This window comes from Dendrobium catenatum, unplaced genomic scaffold, assembly GCF_001605985.2.
Source record: "Dendrobium catenatum unplaced genomic scaffold, ASM160598v2 original_scaffold_209899, whole genome shotgun sequence".
NCBI classification, from domain to species: Eukaryota; Viridiplantae; Streptophyta; class Magnoliopsida; order Asparagales; family Orchidaceae; genus Dendrobium; species Dendrobium catenatum.
The window spans coordinates 1,155,227-1,172,465 of NW_021528311.1; the positions used below are offsets into that span (position 1 = coordinate 1,155,227).

A 17,239-nucleotide genomic window follows, 5' to 3' on the forward strand; every position below is an offset into this window, starting at 1 on the left:
TTCGATATCATTAAGCATTTAATTGGTGAGAGAATAATCTTTGACCGTGAGAATCATTTCAGAATGTTTGATGAAGTTTTTCAAATTTTGATTATATTTACAGATACTATCACTCTCAAAAATTATAAATTAACCACAATTCTTTATATAAAGGGGATAATTGGCTTAATTTTCAAGTGTGATTGGAGGTTTAAAGAATCTCGGAGTTCCATTAGACCAACGTTGTCCGAACATAATCATTCGACTACCACTAACCGACTAGTGTTATTGGACCATCAACATCAGACATTATAGTTCGGTCATTACCATAAGTTTACCACTACCATCGTCTGACCATCATTGTTAGACCACCATCATCCAACCACAATTATTGAACTACCACCATTCGACCTCCGTGCTCCAGGACTATGGTTCCCCAACGACCATTATTTAACTATGGCTCTTTAATTACTTTCCTTCAGCTTTTGACAACTATTGCCTAACTACATAATTCTAACCACCATTACTTGACTATGATCTTATGACTATTGTTCCCCAACTATGATCATCTAACTATCATTGTCTGACCATAATCCTCTGACCACCATTGCCCAAGCACAATCATTCAACCACCATTGCTTATCAGCTTTGTTGTTTGATGTCGCCTATAATATAGACGCATGCCATCACCTATAAAGTAGATGCACATCATTGACACTAATGCATATGCTTATTGACTTTATCAGTCATTGTCACCAACAAAGTCAATGCACAACATCTCCTATAAGGTCCATGGGCAGCGTCGCCAACAATTCTTATTCCTCATGTATATGCTTATTGACTTAGTCAGTTGTTGTCGCCAATAAAATCAACGCACAATATCTCCTATAAGGTCCATGCATGTCATCACTAACAATTCTGACTCATGATGTCAATATCAACATTTATACTTGACTTTTTGACCTCTAGTCTCTTTTCTTCAATGAAAAGTGATTGTACAAATAACAAATGATATTGATATCTTGAAGATATCTTCAACACCACTAGTCGCTTCCAATTTATACAACGAAATCTATTATCCAGAGTTCATGTATACTACATTGTATCAATAACTTTTCAAATTATGAGTAAGAGTATCACTTGTAATTGATAACATATATTAATTGAATCATTTCAATTGGATCAAATTTTATTTTTTTTATATATTTTTCACGTAAAAATGCTGGTGTCTTGTGTAACTTTTTTAATCTATGTGTGTTAAAACTTCATATAATATTAGGATGTTAAGCTCTCCCTATCGTCATAAAATTTTTGGCATATTCCAAACCTACTTTTCAAAAATTAAAAAAAATATATAAAACTAATATCTGATTAAAGAAAAACTTCTTTAGTAATAATTATACAACTAGCGCTGCTCGAGCCATATTTTTATTAAGTTTTTATTTTATTTTATTTTTATTTTTTTTTAGGGCCTAAACCGTTAAACCGTTCGAAATGCCACCATGCAAAAGATCAAATGCCGAGGTTTACAAATTTCTTTGGCCAAGGGAAAGCCGCCTCAGCAGTGTGGATCATCTCCACCGTCGTCTTCTACCTCCTTTTCCGAGCAGTCATGGATAATTCCACATCCACAAACACAGGTAGTCACACTAATTTTTTGGTTTTTTTTTTCCTGCGAGTAGTGCTAGTTTGACAATCCGTGGGATCCGATACAGAGTCTTTAATGTCGAGTTCAGAAAGGCGGACTCGGTTATACAATGAGATGTCGAGGGACATTGATGAGCACGGGATGAAGTTTCTGCAAGGCGGAGAAACTTCACAATCGCTAATGCTCAACGATATATTTGAATTAAGGGGTGGATATGTGATTCCGAAGCCTAAGGTCTGTGGTAACTGGCTTGATATTCAACCACTTTTAGGGAAACGAAGTATTTTGATTTCTTCAGTTTTTGTGATGAGGATTTGAAGTGCTTTTTGGCATTTTAGGCTGCAGATCCTCCTGTTAGGGCAAATGTTCTTTACCTGAGCCCAGAATTTTCGAACCCTATCTCGTAAGTTTATAAAATTGATTTTGTGTACTGTTTTGACTATGTCACTCATCTAATCTTCCCGTAGGAGTTGGTAAACTAGTCATTGGCTGTTTGAAGGGTAGAAAATGTTTTGACGCAAGTATCAATTGTGAAAATTTTGGCATTAAATGTGTCGAAAACGTATTTGACTCATATATTAGCCTACATCAGTATGCAATATGTCTCATCATGCAATCTTTTATGCTCTAGTTCTAGTTTTCTAGAATAAGTTTTGGAGAATCTTCAGTGACCTTATTATCCAAAACTCCTCACATAATCTATGTGGTTACAACATTAACTTACTTCAGCCTTTTACTTTTACAGCTACAAGTAAAGCAGAACTACCTTATAGATTGATGTCTATACCATCATCATGGGATGAAAATGCTATAGATGATGGATGCATACTCCTGTTGGAATAAAAGGAAAAAATACAGACCACTTTTACTTGCAAGCATACATTATTCTGATTGCACTGTAGTTAAGATGCATGTTGCATTTTTTGGATCGTTTCATAGCAAGCTAGGTCAATCAAGTCATACAGCAGTTTATCATAATTGTAGTTTCCCTGATCTGATATGTTTGTTCATCATTAGATTAGTGCTGTATGAATCCCATGACTAGCATGATGACATATCCATGACCCTATAAGTGTTGTGAACATAAGCCATTAACAATGCATGCTCACCTCTCAAAGTCAATAGGTTTCCGAAAATCCTGATTATAAGATGGGGCTCAGAGGCAGACTAAAACCATTGGCTTATGCAAATATTTAAAATGTGTCTTCAACATCACTCAAAATGCTGAGCATTAAAGTTGTAGAGAATCAAGTGACAAGTATATGAGATAAATATTATGTATTTCTTTAAAAAATCTAGAAAGAGAAGCTATAAATACTAAGGAGGGTAAGAGGGGTTCCAAGATTAGGGCTTGGAGTTTCAAGAGGAAACCATGAATTTAAGTATGGAGAAAGAGGGAATCCAAATTTAGGAGAGAGTTAGGAGTAACCATCAATCATGTATTAAAACTATTAAAACAATGGAAAATGGTCTTTAGAGGAATGATTAATTGCTTCAAAGTTCTTGTTCATTGCGTTAATGTATTCTGATACGATCTCGTATTTGTAGCCTCTCCTTAGGAAATTTGAGAAACCATGGTTAATGCTTTGGTGTAACCGCTGACCTATTCTTTTTGGTATCAGGCATTCTAGGCCACTACCGTGTTCCTTTCAATTTAAGTGAATATAAGAAGTTGGTTATATCACTTTCGAACTGAGTAAGACTCTCTAGTAAATATGTTTTTGTATGTTAAGTTTGATTAAAAGTACTTATCACTATGTCTCTTATATTAAGTTTCTTTCATTCCCTCTACAATTTTTGTTTTTGTTGTGAATAAATTTTTTCAGGTATTAAAACAATGGAAAATCCTAAGGCAATCATATGAACAATGGCTATTCTTCTTAAATTTAATGTCCTCATTTTGCAACAAAGTTTTAAAAGGCTTATGTAGACCATGAGGCTTCCCGTGAATGCTTGGTCTTGGGAGGGATTGATTTACATAGTTATACTTCTCTATTGCAGAGAGGCTGTCTATATCACACAATAGAGGCCACATATCTGTCACCCCAAGCCCATCTCCCGACGTAGTTTTATAGATGCATGTAAAACTTATTTTGTTTTTTTTTTTTTCTCTAAATTTAGATTATGCTGATTACACCACTTCTTCCCTATTTTGATTCTTTTTCAATTTATTTACCGTCTTCCTTGCACTTCCGAGTTCTAAACATGCATGTAAATCTGTTTTATTCTTTTTCCTTGTATGGCTTACTGCAGGAAGGCTGTAAGGGATATCTTTCTTCCCTATTTTGACGGAGGTAAAGTTTTTTCGCTTTTTTTTTTTCTTTTTTTAACACTTACAGGATGATTTAGAATTTTATTGTTAAACACAACTCTGCTCTACTTTTTATCTACCTCATTGCTTAAAAGACTGCTCTTTCTTATGATTCAGGTTGACTAAAAATATGATGCACTGATGAATTTATTTTTCTTAATCAGCCATTTGGTTTCAGAATGCAAGCTTATACCACTTCAGCATGTTTCATGCCTCCCATCATCTAACATCTGTAAAGGCAACTGACGCTGAGGTATGTTGCATTTATTTAGTCTTCTCTTCCTAATTTTGTGATTTTCTTGTATTAATGTCTTCTCCTACTTTCTTGAGATTGAAGCTGAAGCTTCTGCTGTCAAAGAAGTTGCTCGGTCTCTTTGTCCTTTGAAAATTTTTCTGGATAGAGTGGTGTTGACATCAACTGGCGTGCTTTTAGGGTGCTGGCAGGTTCATACTATTTACTTCATTACTTATGTGCTGTTGTTATTCTATTTAAGCATCAACCATCATTGTCAAATGGTAAAGCCTACTTTTTCGTGTGTTTTGGGTTACGTGGTTAAATTTTTTTAAATGAGGACGCATTTTCTATGACTTTTACATTATAAATAATTTTTGCCACTATTACGAAATGTATTGAATGGCTCACAATGTTGGTCGGCTATCTAATTTTTTTCTCCTAAATTCTTACATATAAATTTTAACCTAGAATACTTACATGCATCCTATAGCCTCCTAATCATTTATCAGCAAATATAACCTATTAGAAATTGGCTCTGTTGTATGTTGTCCTGCATGATGTGATCTGTTGTTTAAGATTGTCGCAATATTTGAAAAGCAAATTATCTTGAATGTTCCTTTAAAGGTTAAAAACCCAGCTAACCAAAAATATTGTTAATTGGCTCGGTATTTTATGACCATAAAATAAACAACAATTGAAATTTTTGGTTGGGATTTAAAAGTGCATACGATTCTTAAAAACTATAAATTGACCCACATTGAAGGACCTTTATCTTGAGATTTAAAAATGCTCAGAGGCTTAAAAAATCTCAGAGCTCCATCAAATCACCACTTGACTACCGTCATTAAACCTCCAGCCGACCATTATCGTCAGACCACCGCCTAACCACAATCATCATACCACCGTTGCCTCCATCGTGGAACCACTGTTGTCCCCATCTTTGGAGTTGATGCCCAATTTACGATTATCATTGTCCAACTATGGTCCTCCTACTACAGTCGCTCGACTACGATCTTCTGGCCACTATTGCTCGACTACGGTCCTTCGACTATAGTCACTCGACTACAGTCTTCTGACCACCGTTGCTCGACTACGGTCCTCGGACTACCGTCGTTGGACTATGGTCCTTCAACCACCATCACTCGACTATGATCCTTCTACCACCATCACCCGACTACGATCCTTCAACCACCATCACCCGACTACGATCCTTCAACCACCATCATCCGACATTTGTCCTCCAACACAGTCACCATCATCTTTGAACTATAATCCTCTGACCACTATCACTCGACAACAATCCTTCAATTATTGTTGCATGAGTACGACCCTCTGATTGCCCGTTACCTAACATCAGTCCTCCTACTACTTTGCCCATCATCGGTCCTCCAACACCATCACGATCATTGCCCAACTATAGTCCGCAGAACATCGTCACTCGATTATGATTCTTTGACCACTGTTGTCCGACTATAGTCTTTTGACCACTATCGCCATTGTCGTCCGACTATAGTCCTCTGATCACCGTCGCCCGACTACGATCCTTGAATTATCATTACCCGATTATGGCCTCCTACAATCACTCGATTATGGTCCTTCAACCACCCTCTTCTAACTACAGCCCTTTAACCATTGTCTCCAATCTATAGCCCTTTGCCCATTATCACCTGACTATAGTCATCCGACCATCATTTCTCAAATATTGTCTTATGGCCATTGTAACTTTGAAGGGATGTTCATGTTAACTTGTCGGGATGCAAGTTCTTTTTTTCAATATTTTCTATATATTAATGACAGCCCTACTAACAACTATACTTCTCAAAACTTCCAACAAATATGGAGAATTTTTTTAATAGAGATTTAAAAGAATTTCGAACTCTATAGCCCCTAGTTGGACTTAAACAACTTGGATAGGGTCACAACCATGACCTTGAAAGCATAGTAATCACCTAAATATAGGCTAATTTCTACCTTTGATTTGGAATTTATGTTGCATTCACCTCATTCAAATCAAGGTACAATCGATCACATGAAGATTTAATTTGACATCTTCTGCATAGGTTAACATCATCAAGTATCGCTCAAATAAATAATCTTGGATAGCATGGTTTAAAATTGCGCAATATGAGGCTCGCCTTTGCGCAATTCTAGTAAAAAAACGCCTCGATGCTTACGCCTCGAGTTTTTTTTATGGAGCTTGCACCTCAACTTGGTTGAGGCCCGCCTTTAGGCCTGCCTCGCCTCATTGGCATCAGGCTTACGCTTCATGCTATATATATTAAAACTTACATAAATCTTGAAGTAAATGCCAGACATTGGACTCTATAGAAGAGGAGGAAGGGGAGAGAGCAGTTCATCATAATAATGATTCAAATGAAGAATCCTTTAGTGATGACAGTGCTGATGACTTATGAGTTCTTATGTGATATGTCATTGTTATTTATTTTTGAAAATTAAAATTATATTTTAATGAAAAGAATACTGAGATTTGGGAAAGATAGAATTTTGAGTTGAACTATATTTCATGTTGTCTTATTATTGGGATAGGACTTAAACAACTTGGATAGGGTCACAACCATGACCTTGAAAGCATAGTAATCACCTAAATATAGGCTAATTTCTACCTTTGATTTGGAATTTATGTTGCATTCATTTCATTCAAATCAAGGTACAATCGATCACATGAAGATTTAATTTAACATCTTCTGCATAGGTTAACATCATCAAGTAACACTCAAATAAATAATCTTGGATAGATAAAACATACTTGGTGGATTTCTTTCAATCTTTTCACACTTGTTAACGTCATTGAATAACACTCTAATAGACAATCTTGGATATGTTAGACATTTTGAGTAAGTTTCTATTGGTCTTTTTCACACAGATTAATGTCCTCGAGTAACATTTCAACAAATAATTTCAGACAGATCAAGCATTTTTGGTGGATTTCCCTCAATCGTTTTCACATAAATTAATATCATTGAGTAGCACTTAGACAAATAACCTCGGATAGATAAACAATTATTGGTGGATTTCTCTTAATCTCTTTCACCTAGGTTAATATCATCGAGTAATACGCTAACAAATAACTTTGGATTGGTTACAAATTCCTTTTTGATTTTTTTTTTTTATATCTTTCACAAAGGTTAATGTTATTTAATAATACTTTGACAAACAATCTTGATTAGATCAAACATCTTTAGTAGATTTTTCTAGACCTCTTTCATAGAGGTTAGCATTCTCGAGTAATACTCTAACAACTAATCTTGAATAAATCAAAAAATCAGTGTATTTCTCTCAACATCTTATATGCAAGTTAATGTTATCAATAAGACTCAAACAAATAATCTTGGTTAAGTAAAAAATTCTTGATGGATTGCCAATCTCTTCCATTGAGTAATACTCTAACAAATAACCTCGAATAGGTGAAATTTTTTTAATGAATTTCTTTCGACCTCTTCCATAAAAGTTAGCATCATTGAGTAACATTCTAATAGATAATATTATATAGGTTAAACTTCCTTGATTGATTTCTCTCAATATCATATGCCACAGGTTAAAGTTTGTGTTGTCACCTCGTACTAAAAACCTAAGGAAGACAAGACTTCTATAAGAATTCTTCACGACTCTTGTTAGCTTGGAAAAGAAGCTTGGTTAAAATTATAACATCAGTAAAGACCGTCATTAGTATGTTAGAATATCAATCTAATGGACATCCAAAGGGTTAGTTTCCTATGGGGGGCAAAGTTCTAAAAAACTTGAATATCTCTTATGTAGGTTAAGTGTTTAACAATTTTCGACATGAATTCCAAAAACTTGTTTGAAAACATCAATTTAAGCTTTTATATTATAGGATGAAACACATATTTATGGGATATATAAATAAGAAGTATTATTTCAAGGTTACATGTAAAAATATTGAATTTATATGATAAATTCACACTCTTTATCAATATCACCATAGATTTTTTAAAGTTTTATATTGCATCCAAACTCCCGTCTTTTTGCTTTAAAGCTGGCAATCTCTTCTTGCATGAAGTTTGTTGCACTTTTTAAGAAAGTAGCTTCTACCTTGACTGGAACAATTCTAATGATTGCAAGGCCAATGGAGATGCCTGACATCATCAACTTTGACACTCAATGCTACACTCTTTTATATATATATATATATATTTGTGTCAAATTAGAGTAAAAAATTTTATAAGAGTATAAAAATATGTAGGTCTCTAAATTCTATTTCTAACAAAATCAAGTACGTTAGAAAATTCAATTATTTGACTCGTCAATGGATTTTCTTACGGCGATAACACAGTGATTGAGGAATCACTGATTAATAATCTTGTAAGAATTTTGTTCGAAAAAATATTTAGAGAAAAAATTTCAATTTTTTTTGTGAAATACCTAAACATACATGAGAGCTCCTATAAAAATTTTCAACTCATTTTGACAAATATACTAGCTTCAAAAAAATATTGAAATTTATAATCAGCAAAATGACATATTTTATGAAGTTACTGTTCATATGGTTGAGTCATCCTTGTTTAGAAATTCAAATGAAGGACATTGGTCCAATAATCAGTCAATCGGTGATGCAAAGCCATTTTAATGAGAAATAGGTCAAAATGGTTCTCGGATTATTTGTGTGAAGTTTTTTTAGTCCCAAATTATAAATGTGTTCAATTTAGTCCCGTAACTTCTTAAATATGATCCAAAAAATTTGTTAGAATTATTTTGTATCCTATTTGAAGAGTTAGTTTGAATCTTATTTTAGTGTCAAAGGATTAAATTGGACATATTAGTTAGCCTGGGACTAAACCGCCTCCCATAAATAGATCATGCAACATTTTGACCTTTTCTCCTATTTTAACTAAGCATGGTATTTTCTTCCTATCCGCAACTTTAGTCTTCTTTTATTATTATTGCTTGTCTTATCATTTATAATGAAGGATAGAAGATGCATCATAAGTTGGGCAGATGAAATTAATATGAAAATGATTATGACCAAATTTGATATGTTATAAGTTGTGCAAAAATTTTTGTGCAGTATACGATTAACATATCATGAAACACTTTAAAAAAATTTTTTTGTAGAAGATGGCTTCATAAATTTAGTCTCAAATAGTTGAAATAACGCAAATGATAAAGTTGATCTTTTTTTTGTAATAGTTATTTTTCCATTATTCCATTATCATCTCCATTCTCATTCACTTTGAGATTTTGCATGTATTCTTCTTGGAAGCTAATTGGCTCACAAGATCATGGTTTTATCTTTTTCATAATTGTCTTATCTGCTAAAGTATTCCATATGTTTCTCTATTATCAGGTGATATCTGGTCCAGATCCTGTAACTATCCGATCAAAACTGCGAAATGCTCTTCGTCACTCTCCTGAAAAGCAACTGGTAGGAAACCAAGCATTTATCATTTGGTGTATTCTATGTACTAGTAGGAGAACATTAGGAATGCAAATAAAACATTTCCTTTCAATATCTCATAAACAAACACCAAATTGATGGACACTAATATGAGAAATTTATTAGGAAGTTGCATAAAAAAAAATAACAAAACTCATAAACAATAAACTCTCAAAACAATCACGAATGATCACCTCACATGCAAAATACAAACTAGGGAAGGTGCTCAAAGGAAAGGACAAACCAGAGATCCATCACAGAAAGTTATGATCCAGCACAAGTCTATACTCCTCTAGCAAATATCAATAGAACGGGGCACAATAGCACCTTACAACTTACAATATTTAGAGAAGAAAGATACATGTGGAAGGGAAACCGTGGAGAGAAGCAGTAGAAAGAAAACCAAGAGGAATAAATTGGGGTTAGGAAGAAGACAGCTTGCAAGCTAAGAAGAAACCCCCAGATTTTTTTTTTTTTTCACACCATCAACAACTTCTGCACAATGAGATTCAGTCACTATTTATAGGAGAAAGGAGGGAAAGGACATTTATTAACTCTCATAAATGAGCCTACAAAACAACCAATAAGAACCGCCCAACACAGCCCTCCAAGAGAAACCCAAAACATCCTGCATAGGAAACAACAAAGAGAAAACCGAGCAGACATCCAAGAAATCGAGCGGCCAGTAGAGAAACTTTGTAGATGACAGAGAAAACCAACAGACGGCAGATAAAAAACAACAAACAATAAAAATAGAAGACAACAGGGGCAAGGAAGCAAAATCAACACAATAGGAAGGCAATGGAGTGAACTGATCTGAGAGCACCTAATCTAGCATGATCATGGGTTATTTTCCATCATAGATCAATACAAAATAAAATTATATAGCGTCCAAAAACACAAAAAAATATGAAAAAACATAAAATGATAATTCTTGAACACGTCAAATTAATTATAGTCATCATTATTAGCTTATCCTAATTTTATGTAGGTAATTTAAACTAAATGGGTGTTATTATGAAGCCAAGCTCTAGTGCCTGTGGAAATCAACTTTTGTTGGTTGGCTATCATACATGTGCCATTGAAACTATTAAAACGTGTTCATGCTTTAGCATTTTTTACATGTATTTATTATGATCATTATTGATTTTGTTATTTCTCTAGTAGTTATGCTTTGATGTGTATAATTTGCTTTATACAGTATGATCCTGTTATGCTTCATACTTCGTTTGCAAGGATTCTGGGGCACCCTAAAGTTCCATTGGAGGTAACATGCCAAGCACATCTCATTTGTTGTTTGTATTGAGATAATTTTTTATATTTTCACGGATAGGTATAGTTTGCTTTTAGGTAGTGATAATTCGTATATCATTTCTAAGCTGTTATTAATATGTTTAGGAGGGATGTTCATATGCTTCTTCATGATATATTGTATCTCATGAGCTATCCAGATAGATATACCCAATTTATTTCTAGCTCTATTAACACACAAGCATAAATGTACTGCATCTAATATTCTCACTTTTTAAAAGTGTGACCATCTTCACACAGTGATGTTTGCATTCTCCATGGACATCCTCAAGAACATGTGATTAAAACTCGGGTCCTATCATTATCTTTGATTTTAATATAGAAATTATTTGTAATAGTTGCGGATTGAAGAACTTTTTTTGAAACTCATAGAATTATGGAAATGTGCCAAAATTGATAGAGCTTTATCATCTCTAACTTGGCTAGTAAAAATCTCATCATTTCAACCTTCAAGTTTAATGTTAGCATGAATACTAATACAATTTAAAAGACAACACTCCGGTGTATGACTATCAATTTTAACCTCTCTACCTTCTGATCACATATTATCTCCTTTTCCATCTTGTATTATAACTATTCAGCTCGACCACCTTCATTAGATTGTTGGATCATTTTTCATCACTTTAAATTTCTTTCAAAAAAACTTAAATTCTTTGGGTAAAGTTCCGCAAATATGATAGTAGAATTTAAACAAATCACTTCGATTTCTGAACACAAAAAACCTGCCCAAATCTTTCTTGGGATTAATATTTTCTGCTTTCCACCTTCATATATTTTCCTATCTTGGTTCTTAACTAAAGTTCAATTTCTACGAAATTTATAAGTTATAAAAAACCCCTCATTCACATCCTCTATCAAATCCATTCTCAACAATGAATCAGAGAAAGTCTGCATAGGCTAGGAAGAATTTCAAGCATGTTGAAAAAAATTAGTTAAATTCAACTAGGGAAATTCATAGTAACGGTTCTAAAGCTAGAGGTATAACACAAATGCTCTTGATAATTATCAGCAATATGTTGTGGCAGCAAACAGAACAATGCTTTTACAGTTTCCATGAGTAAATATAAGACTAACTTTGAAGATTTTAGTTGTTATGTAGATAAGTAAAATAGAAATATTTTTTAAATTAATGAACATCTCTGCAAAGTAAAAAAGCCTTCGTAGGAGATGAGTAGAGAGAGAGGGTTGTTGGAGAATGCTCTTGCTAGGGGAAAAGTAAAACATGCAACGAAACAAATAAGAAATAGAAAATGTAGCGGAAAAGAAAGAACACTAGGATTTAACGTGAAAAAATTCAAAACCGGAAAAAAACCACGAAGCCATACTACATCAAGAAATTCATTATGAAAAATTGGGATAAATAGTACAGATCTCTTCTTTCTCACTCTCTCCTTACTTCTCTTCTCTCTTTGTTCACACACTATATTATACAAAGAGATACAATAGAAACCACCAAGGGACACAACCCTTAATGACAAATGAGAAAGAAAACTGTCCATTTGGTCTCGTAGCTCTGCGACGCAAGTTGGAGCGCAATGACTCCCCTACTCTGATTTCATCCTGCACAACAACACCACAGTGATGGGTTTGGAATGTTGCAGCTCTCCCTGTCAGCGCCACAACACTTCACTTCTCTGTTTTTATCTATCAAACTATGCAGCACCGGGGCGCTCAAGTGCGCAGCACCGGGGCGCTCAAGTGCGCAGCACCAGGGCGCTCAAGTGCGCAGCACCGGGGCGCTCAAGTGCGCAGCACCGGGGCGCTCAAGTGCTCAGCGCCGAGGCGCTCGGGTGCACAACGTCGGGGCACTTAGGTACACATCGTCGGTGTGCTGTATGGAAAAAAAAAATCTGGGTGCAAAACACCTGAACCCAAGTAAGGGGAGGACTCTCTACAACCCCCTAGTGAACTCAACAAATTGAATCAATGTCTGAGGCAACAGTACGATCTTATTTATCAACACAATCAGATTCCACACTAAACTAACAATCTCCCACACTGTGATCATCAATAAAAGTGACAAAATCGAGATAACCTCCTATAAAAAAAATTGGTGCAGGATCCCATACATTACTGTGCACCAACTCCAGCTTCTTTAACTTCTAAAATAGTTTTAAAAAATCTCACCTTTTTTTGCTTGTCATATCCACAATCTTAAAAAAAAAATCTAGATTTATAAATTTTAAACGATGAAGCTTTCCTCTAGTAAGAATGGAATGCATAAATTTCTTACTCATATGACCAAGCATTTGTTGCTAAAGACCTCCATCAATATTTGAATCAGTTACTCAATAGAATCTGATCTTTTGTTGATAACATATGTGGTGCCATCAATACTGCCATGAGTTATAACTATAGCCCATTTTTTCTTCTTCAACAATTTTTTTTTGTAAATCATGTCACATGGCTTAAGTTTGCAAGCTGACTCATAGAAACTAAGTTCCTCTTTAGGCAAGGAACATGCCTAACATACTTGAGTCTCCAAGTTGACTCATCTAACATTTTGATATCAACATGTCCCTGTCCTACAATGCCGCAAGACTTGTTTTTTTCCCACATGCACTTTGCCCAAATCGCCTTCTATGTAGTTCTTGAACACCTGGTTAGAATTTGCATGAAATGAAACACCTAAATCTATAATCCAAGTGTTAGCTAGAGAAAAAATCAGAGGATTTGACTGAAACTCTTCTGCAAATATATTTGCAAAGTGATTTGTCTTGACCTCCACCACTAGCCTTCTTTGGAACAATACAATCATTCTTTAAGCAACCCTTATTTCCATAATTCCAGCACACAACTTTCACTCTACCTGAAGTAGACTTTCCTCTCTTTGATTTAGATCTCCCTCTACATAAATTTCTCTCTAAACTCCTTCCTCTTGCTTCAACATTTAGAGCAGAATTTGAAGATTCACCTTTCGCCTTCTTGTGAACCTCTTCATTAAGCACTAACACCATAATATCTTAAAAGTTCAACTTTGAACTTCCTAAAGAGTTACTAGTAGCAGGAACCAATCCATCCCAGCTATTTGGCAATGAAGATAACAATAATAATGTTCTCACCTTATCATTAAACTTGATGCCAACTGAACACAATTAACTCATCACATTGTTCAAATTATTTCAGGTGTTCTGCCATTGCAGTGTTGTCTTACATATTCATATTAAATAATTTCTTCATCAAGAACACTTTGTTTGAGGGCTTACATCTTAGTAACAGCAGCCATGAGATCGACTGTAGTTTTTTTTTTTTTCATTTGCAATGTTTGAATGGAAAAGATGAGGAAAGTCAAAGTCAAATTAAATCTAGTGCAGTCCGATCAAATACCTTCAACTCCTCCATAGTCATTGGTGATTTCTCCAACGGTAAATATAACAATTTATTCTGATACAACAAATCTTCAATTTTCATCTTTCAGAAAACAAAGTTGGAATTGTTAAACTTTACAATCTTGTATCTTGCTTCATCAGTCATTACTCTCACTCAAACTGAAGAACGTATCTTTGATACCCGTTGTTAAGGGATAAGTAAAACATGTAACGAAACAAACAAGAAGTAGAAAATGCAGTAAAAAAGAAAGATCACTAGGATTTAACATGGAAAAATCCGAAACAAGGAAAAAACCACTAAGCCACATCACACCAAGAAATTCAATATGAAAATTTGGGAGAAATAATATATCTCTCTTCTTTCTCACTCTCTGCTTGCTTCTCTTCTTTCTTACTCTGTTTACACACTAGAACATACAAATATATACAATAGAAAAAACCCCTAAGGGACACATCCCTTAATGAAAAATAAGAAAAAAAATTGTCCGACCGGCCTCGCAGCACTGTAGCTCCAAGTTGGAGTGTTGCGGCACTCCCACTCTCTAATTGCAGCCTGCACTACAGCACCGCAACACCGGGTCTAGAACACTGCAATGCCCCCTGTCAGCGCCGAGGTTTGTAGCGACGTAATACTCTGCTTCTCTATCTTTTTTCAACAAAAATGTGCAGCGTCAAGGTGCTCGGGTACACAGCGCCGGGGCGCTGTATAGGAAAAAAATTCGGGGTGAGGACCCCAGCGAGCTCAATAGACTGAATTGAGGTCCAAAGCAACAATATAATCCGATTGATCAACATAATCAGATTCCAGACAGAACTTGTGACTCTTAATTTTAAGATTAGTTTGGGGCTCGATCGAAAATGCGGGAGAGAACTCTGTGAGGTGAGCTACCTCTTTAGGGAGTTTGGGGAAATTGAACAGGGATGGTGATAGGTAATGGGTGGTAAAATTGAAGTGTTAGAATTATTTTAAATTTTGTCTAAGTAAATATTCACATAAAATGGCGGCCTTTTGATGATCCGGTTAGGAAAGTAGAGGTATTAGATTTGACTTATGTTAAGAAAGGTAGAGATACACCTAAATAGACTTGATTAGAAAATATTAGAAATGATCTTTTTTTATTAGATTTAAACGAGAATTTGGCTTTTAACAAGGCATGATGAAGAAAAAAGATTCATGTAGCCGATCCCACGTAGTGGGACAAAGGCTTGATGTTATTGTTGTTGTTTGTCTAAGTAAATATTAAATTTTAGATATTTAGATATGCAAATAGTGGAGTATTTAGTGGTATGTATTTAAATCCATCTGTTTTTTGTTCTAACTTCATTCAACCTGCTTTGGAAAATTGTTTTGTTTGTATATAGTCATTTGGAAGCATTTCAATCCCTCGATCTGTCTGTATGCAGAAGAGAATTTATCTGAACAATTATCTTCGATATATTTTTGTTTGAATCATTATTTTTCTGATTAAATAACAGGACATGAAGAACTCTTCTGATCTACTCAAGTTCTTTCATGAGCTCGTTGAACGTGTCAACAGTAAGATCCGTGGATTTGAGGTATTGTCCATTGCATATCTCAATTCCTATATGCAAAAAAAATTGGAACTTCTCCTTCTTGATTATATCCTTGCTTTTGTTAATTGTCGTTTCCCATTAATGGTAAATGGCACCAAAGGACATCTAATATGTACCAAATGAAGCAATTCCAATATATCTTAAATATTTAATAATTTTATAATTCCAATATATCTTAAGAATATTTATGCACATAAATCATAAACCTTTCTTATTTATAAAATTAACTTCTATATCATTTTATTTTTGGGAATTTGACAGAAGTGAAAAAAAAAGTTGAAATTTTATTGTGAATTTGAATATTTGAGTAAGAATTTTAAAAATTGACCTAGGAGAGTTTTAGTTTTATAAGTAGTCAATATTCGATTGTTATGTATAAAATTACTCGTTCATGAGCGGCGGAGTTAAGTCGTGACTAGCTCAAACCTGACAAGCTAGTTTGGACTAATCAAAATTGTCGTGAAACTTGAGCAGGCTCACAGATTGGCTTGACATACATATCCACCATATTGAAATTGTCGTTGTTCTTCTTTTTTTCTGACATTTTAGCCGTTAAGTCAAACTCATACACATCAGATAAGTAAGCTTTGAACTCAGGACTTTTAAGATTAGTAAGATTAGTAGTTAAAGCCTTCAATCGACAGACTGAGATGAGTTATGTTGTGATTGATCGTATAAATAATTTAATTATTAATATCCAGGCAACTATTTCTGAGCTTTGGTATGTGGAGGAATATGATGTGCTTGCTCTTGCACTGGACGGGAGAATAAAGGTACGTAAGTTCCCCCTTGGTTGTTCAAGCCATTGATAACTCTTTGAAATAACATTACCCCCAACTGTTATTCTTTTCATTTGTTTTCTTTTCTATTTTCCAATATTTATGGTGACTGTTTTAGAAACTTTTCTTCCCCAATATATGTGAAGGTGGTTCCAAACTTTAGAATGCACGAAATTTGGGTCAGAATATTATTGTAGTTAAAATTTAGTTAAGATAATTTTAGAAGTATCAAAATTATTTTGTTATGAGTACAATAGTGAGTAATTAGTTATTTTTGTATTGTATTTATTTTAAAATAAATTAGTAATTTTAAATTTCATCTTAATTAAATTTTATGAGGATATTCTAATCTTATTTTTTCCCTTTATAAAAAAAGAAAAAATTGGGCCAATATATCTTGTTTAAAATCAGGTTAAATTGAATTTTAAAGTTTTTAAATTTATTTTTAGATGTTTAATATCTAAGTATTTGATTAAATTTTGTATTATCTTTGTTTTAAAATAAATTTACTAATTTTTAGACTCACGATGACTAAATTTGATGATATTTGTACAAAAATTTTTCCTTAAGAGAAGAGTGTCTTTCACTATTTTGAGAAGAATTGGAAAAAGTATATTAGTATATTTAAATTAAAATTTAATAGAGAATTTTTGAATTTT

At 34.0% G+C, this 17,239-nt stretch overlaps 1 protein-coding gene across 1 annotated transcript; it reads left to right on the top strand.

The window, feature by feature from the left end:
* Positions 1 to 1,458: 1,458 nt before the first annotated feature.
* On the top strand, positions 1,459 to 16,749 carry LOC110096268. Its single transcript, XM_020822129.2, has 10 exons — positions 1,459 to 1,619; positions 1,695 to 1,861; positions 1,966 to 2,030; positions 3,881 to 3,921; positions 4,103 to 4,191; positions 4,269 to 4,382; positions 9,497 to 9,574; positions 10,788 to 10,853; positions 15,703 to 15,783; positions 16,503 to 16,749. The coding sequence occupies exons 1-10, from the start codon at positions 1,496 to 1,498 to the stop codon at positions 16,608 to 16,610; spliced, it is 933 nt and encodes a 310-aa protein (XP_020677788.1). The 5' UTR covers positions 1,459 to 1,495; the 3' UTR covers positions 16,611 to 16,749.
* Positions 16,750 to 17,239: the final 490 nt, after the last annotated feature.

Coding starts and splice junctions, on each gene's coding strand:
- LOC110096268 (XM_020822129.2), top strand. CDS start 1,496: ATGCCGAGGTTTACAAATTTCTTTGGCCAAGGGAAAGCCGCCTCAGCA. Junction 1,620..1,694: donor TTCCACATCCACAAACACAG/GTAGTCACACTA, acceptor GATCCGATACAG/AGTCTTTAATGTCGAGTTCA. Junction 2,031..3,880: donor GAATTTTCGAACCCTATCTC/GTAAGTTTATAA, acceptor GGCTTACTGCAG/GAAGGCTGTAAGGGATATCT.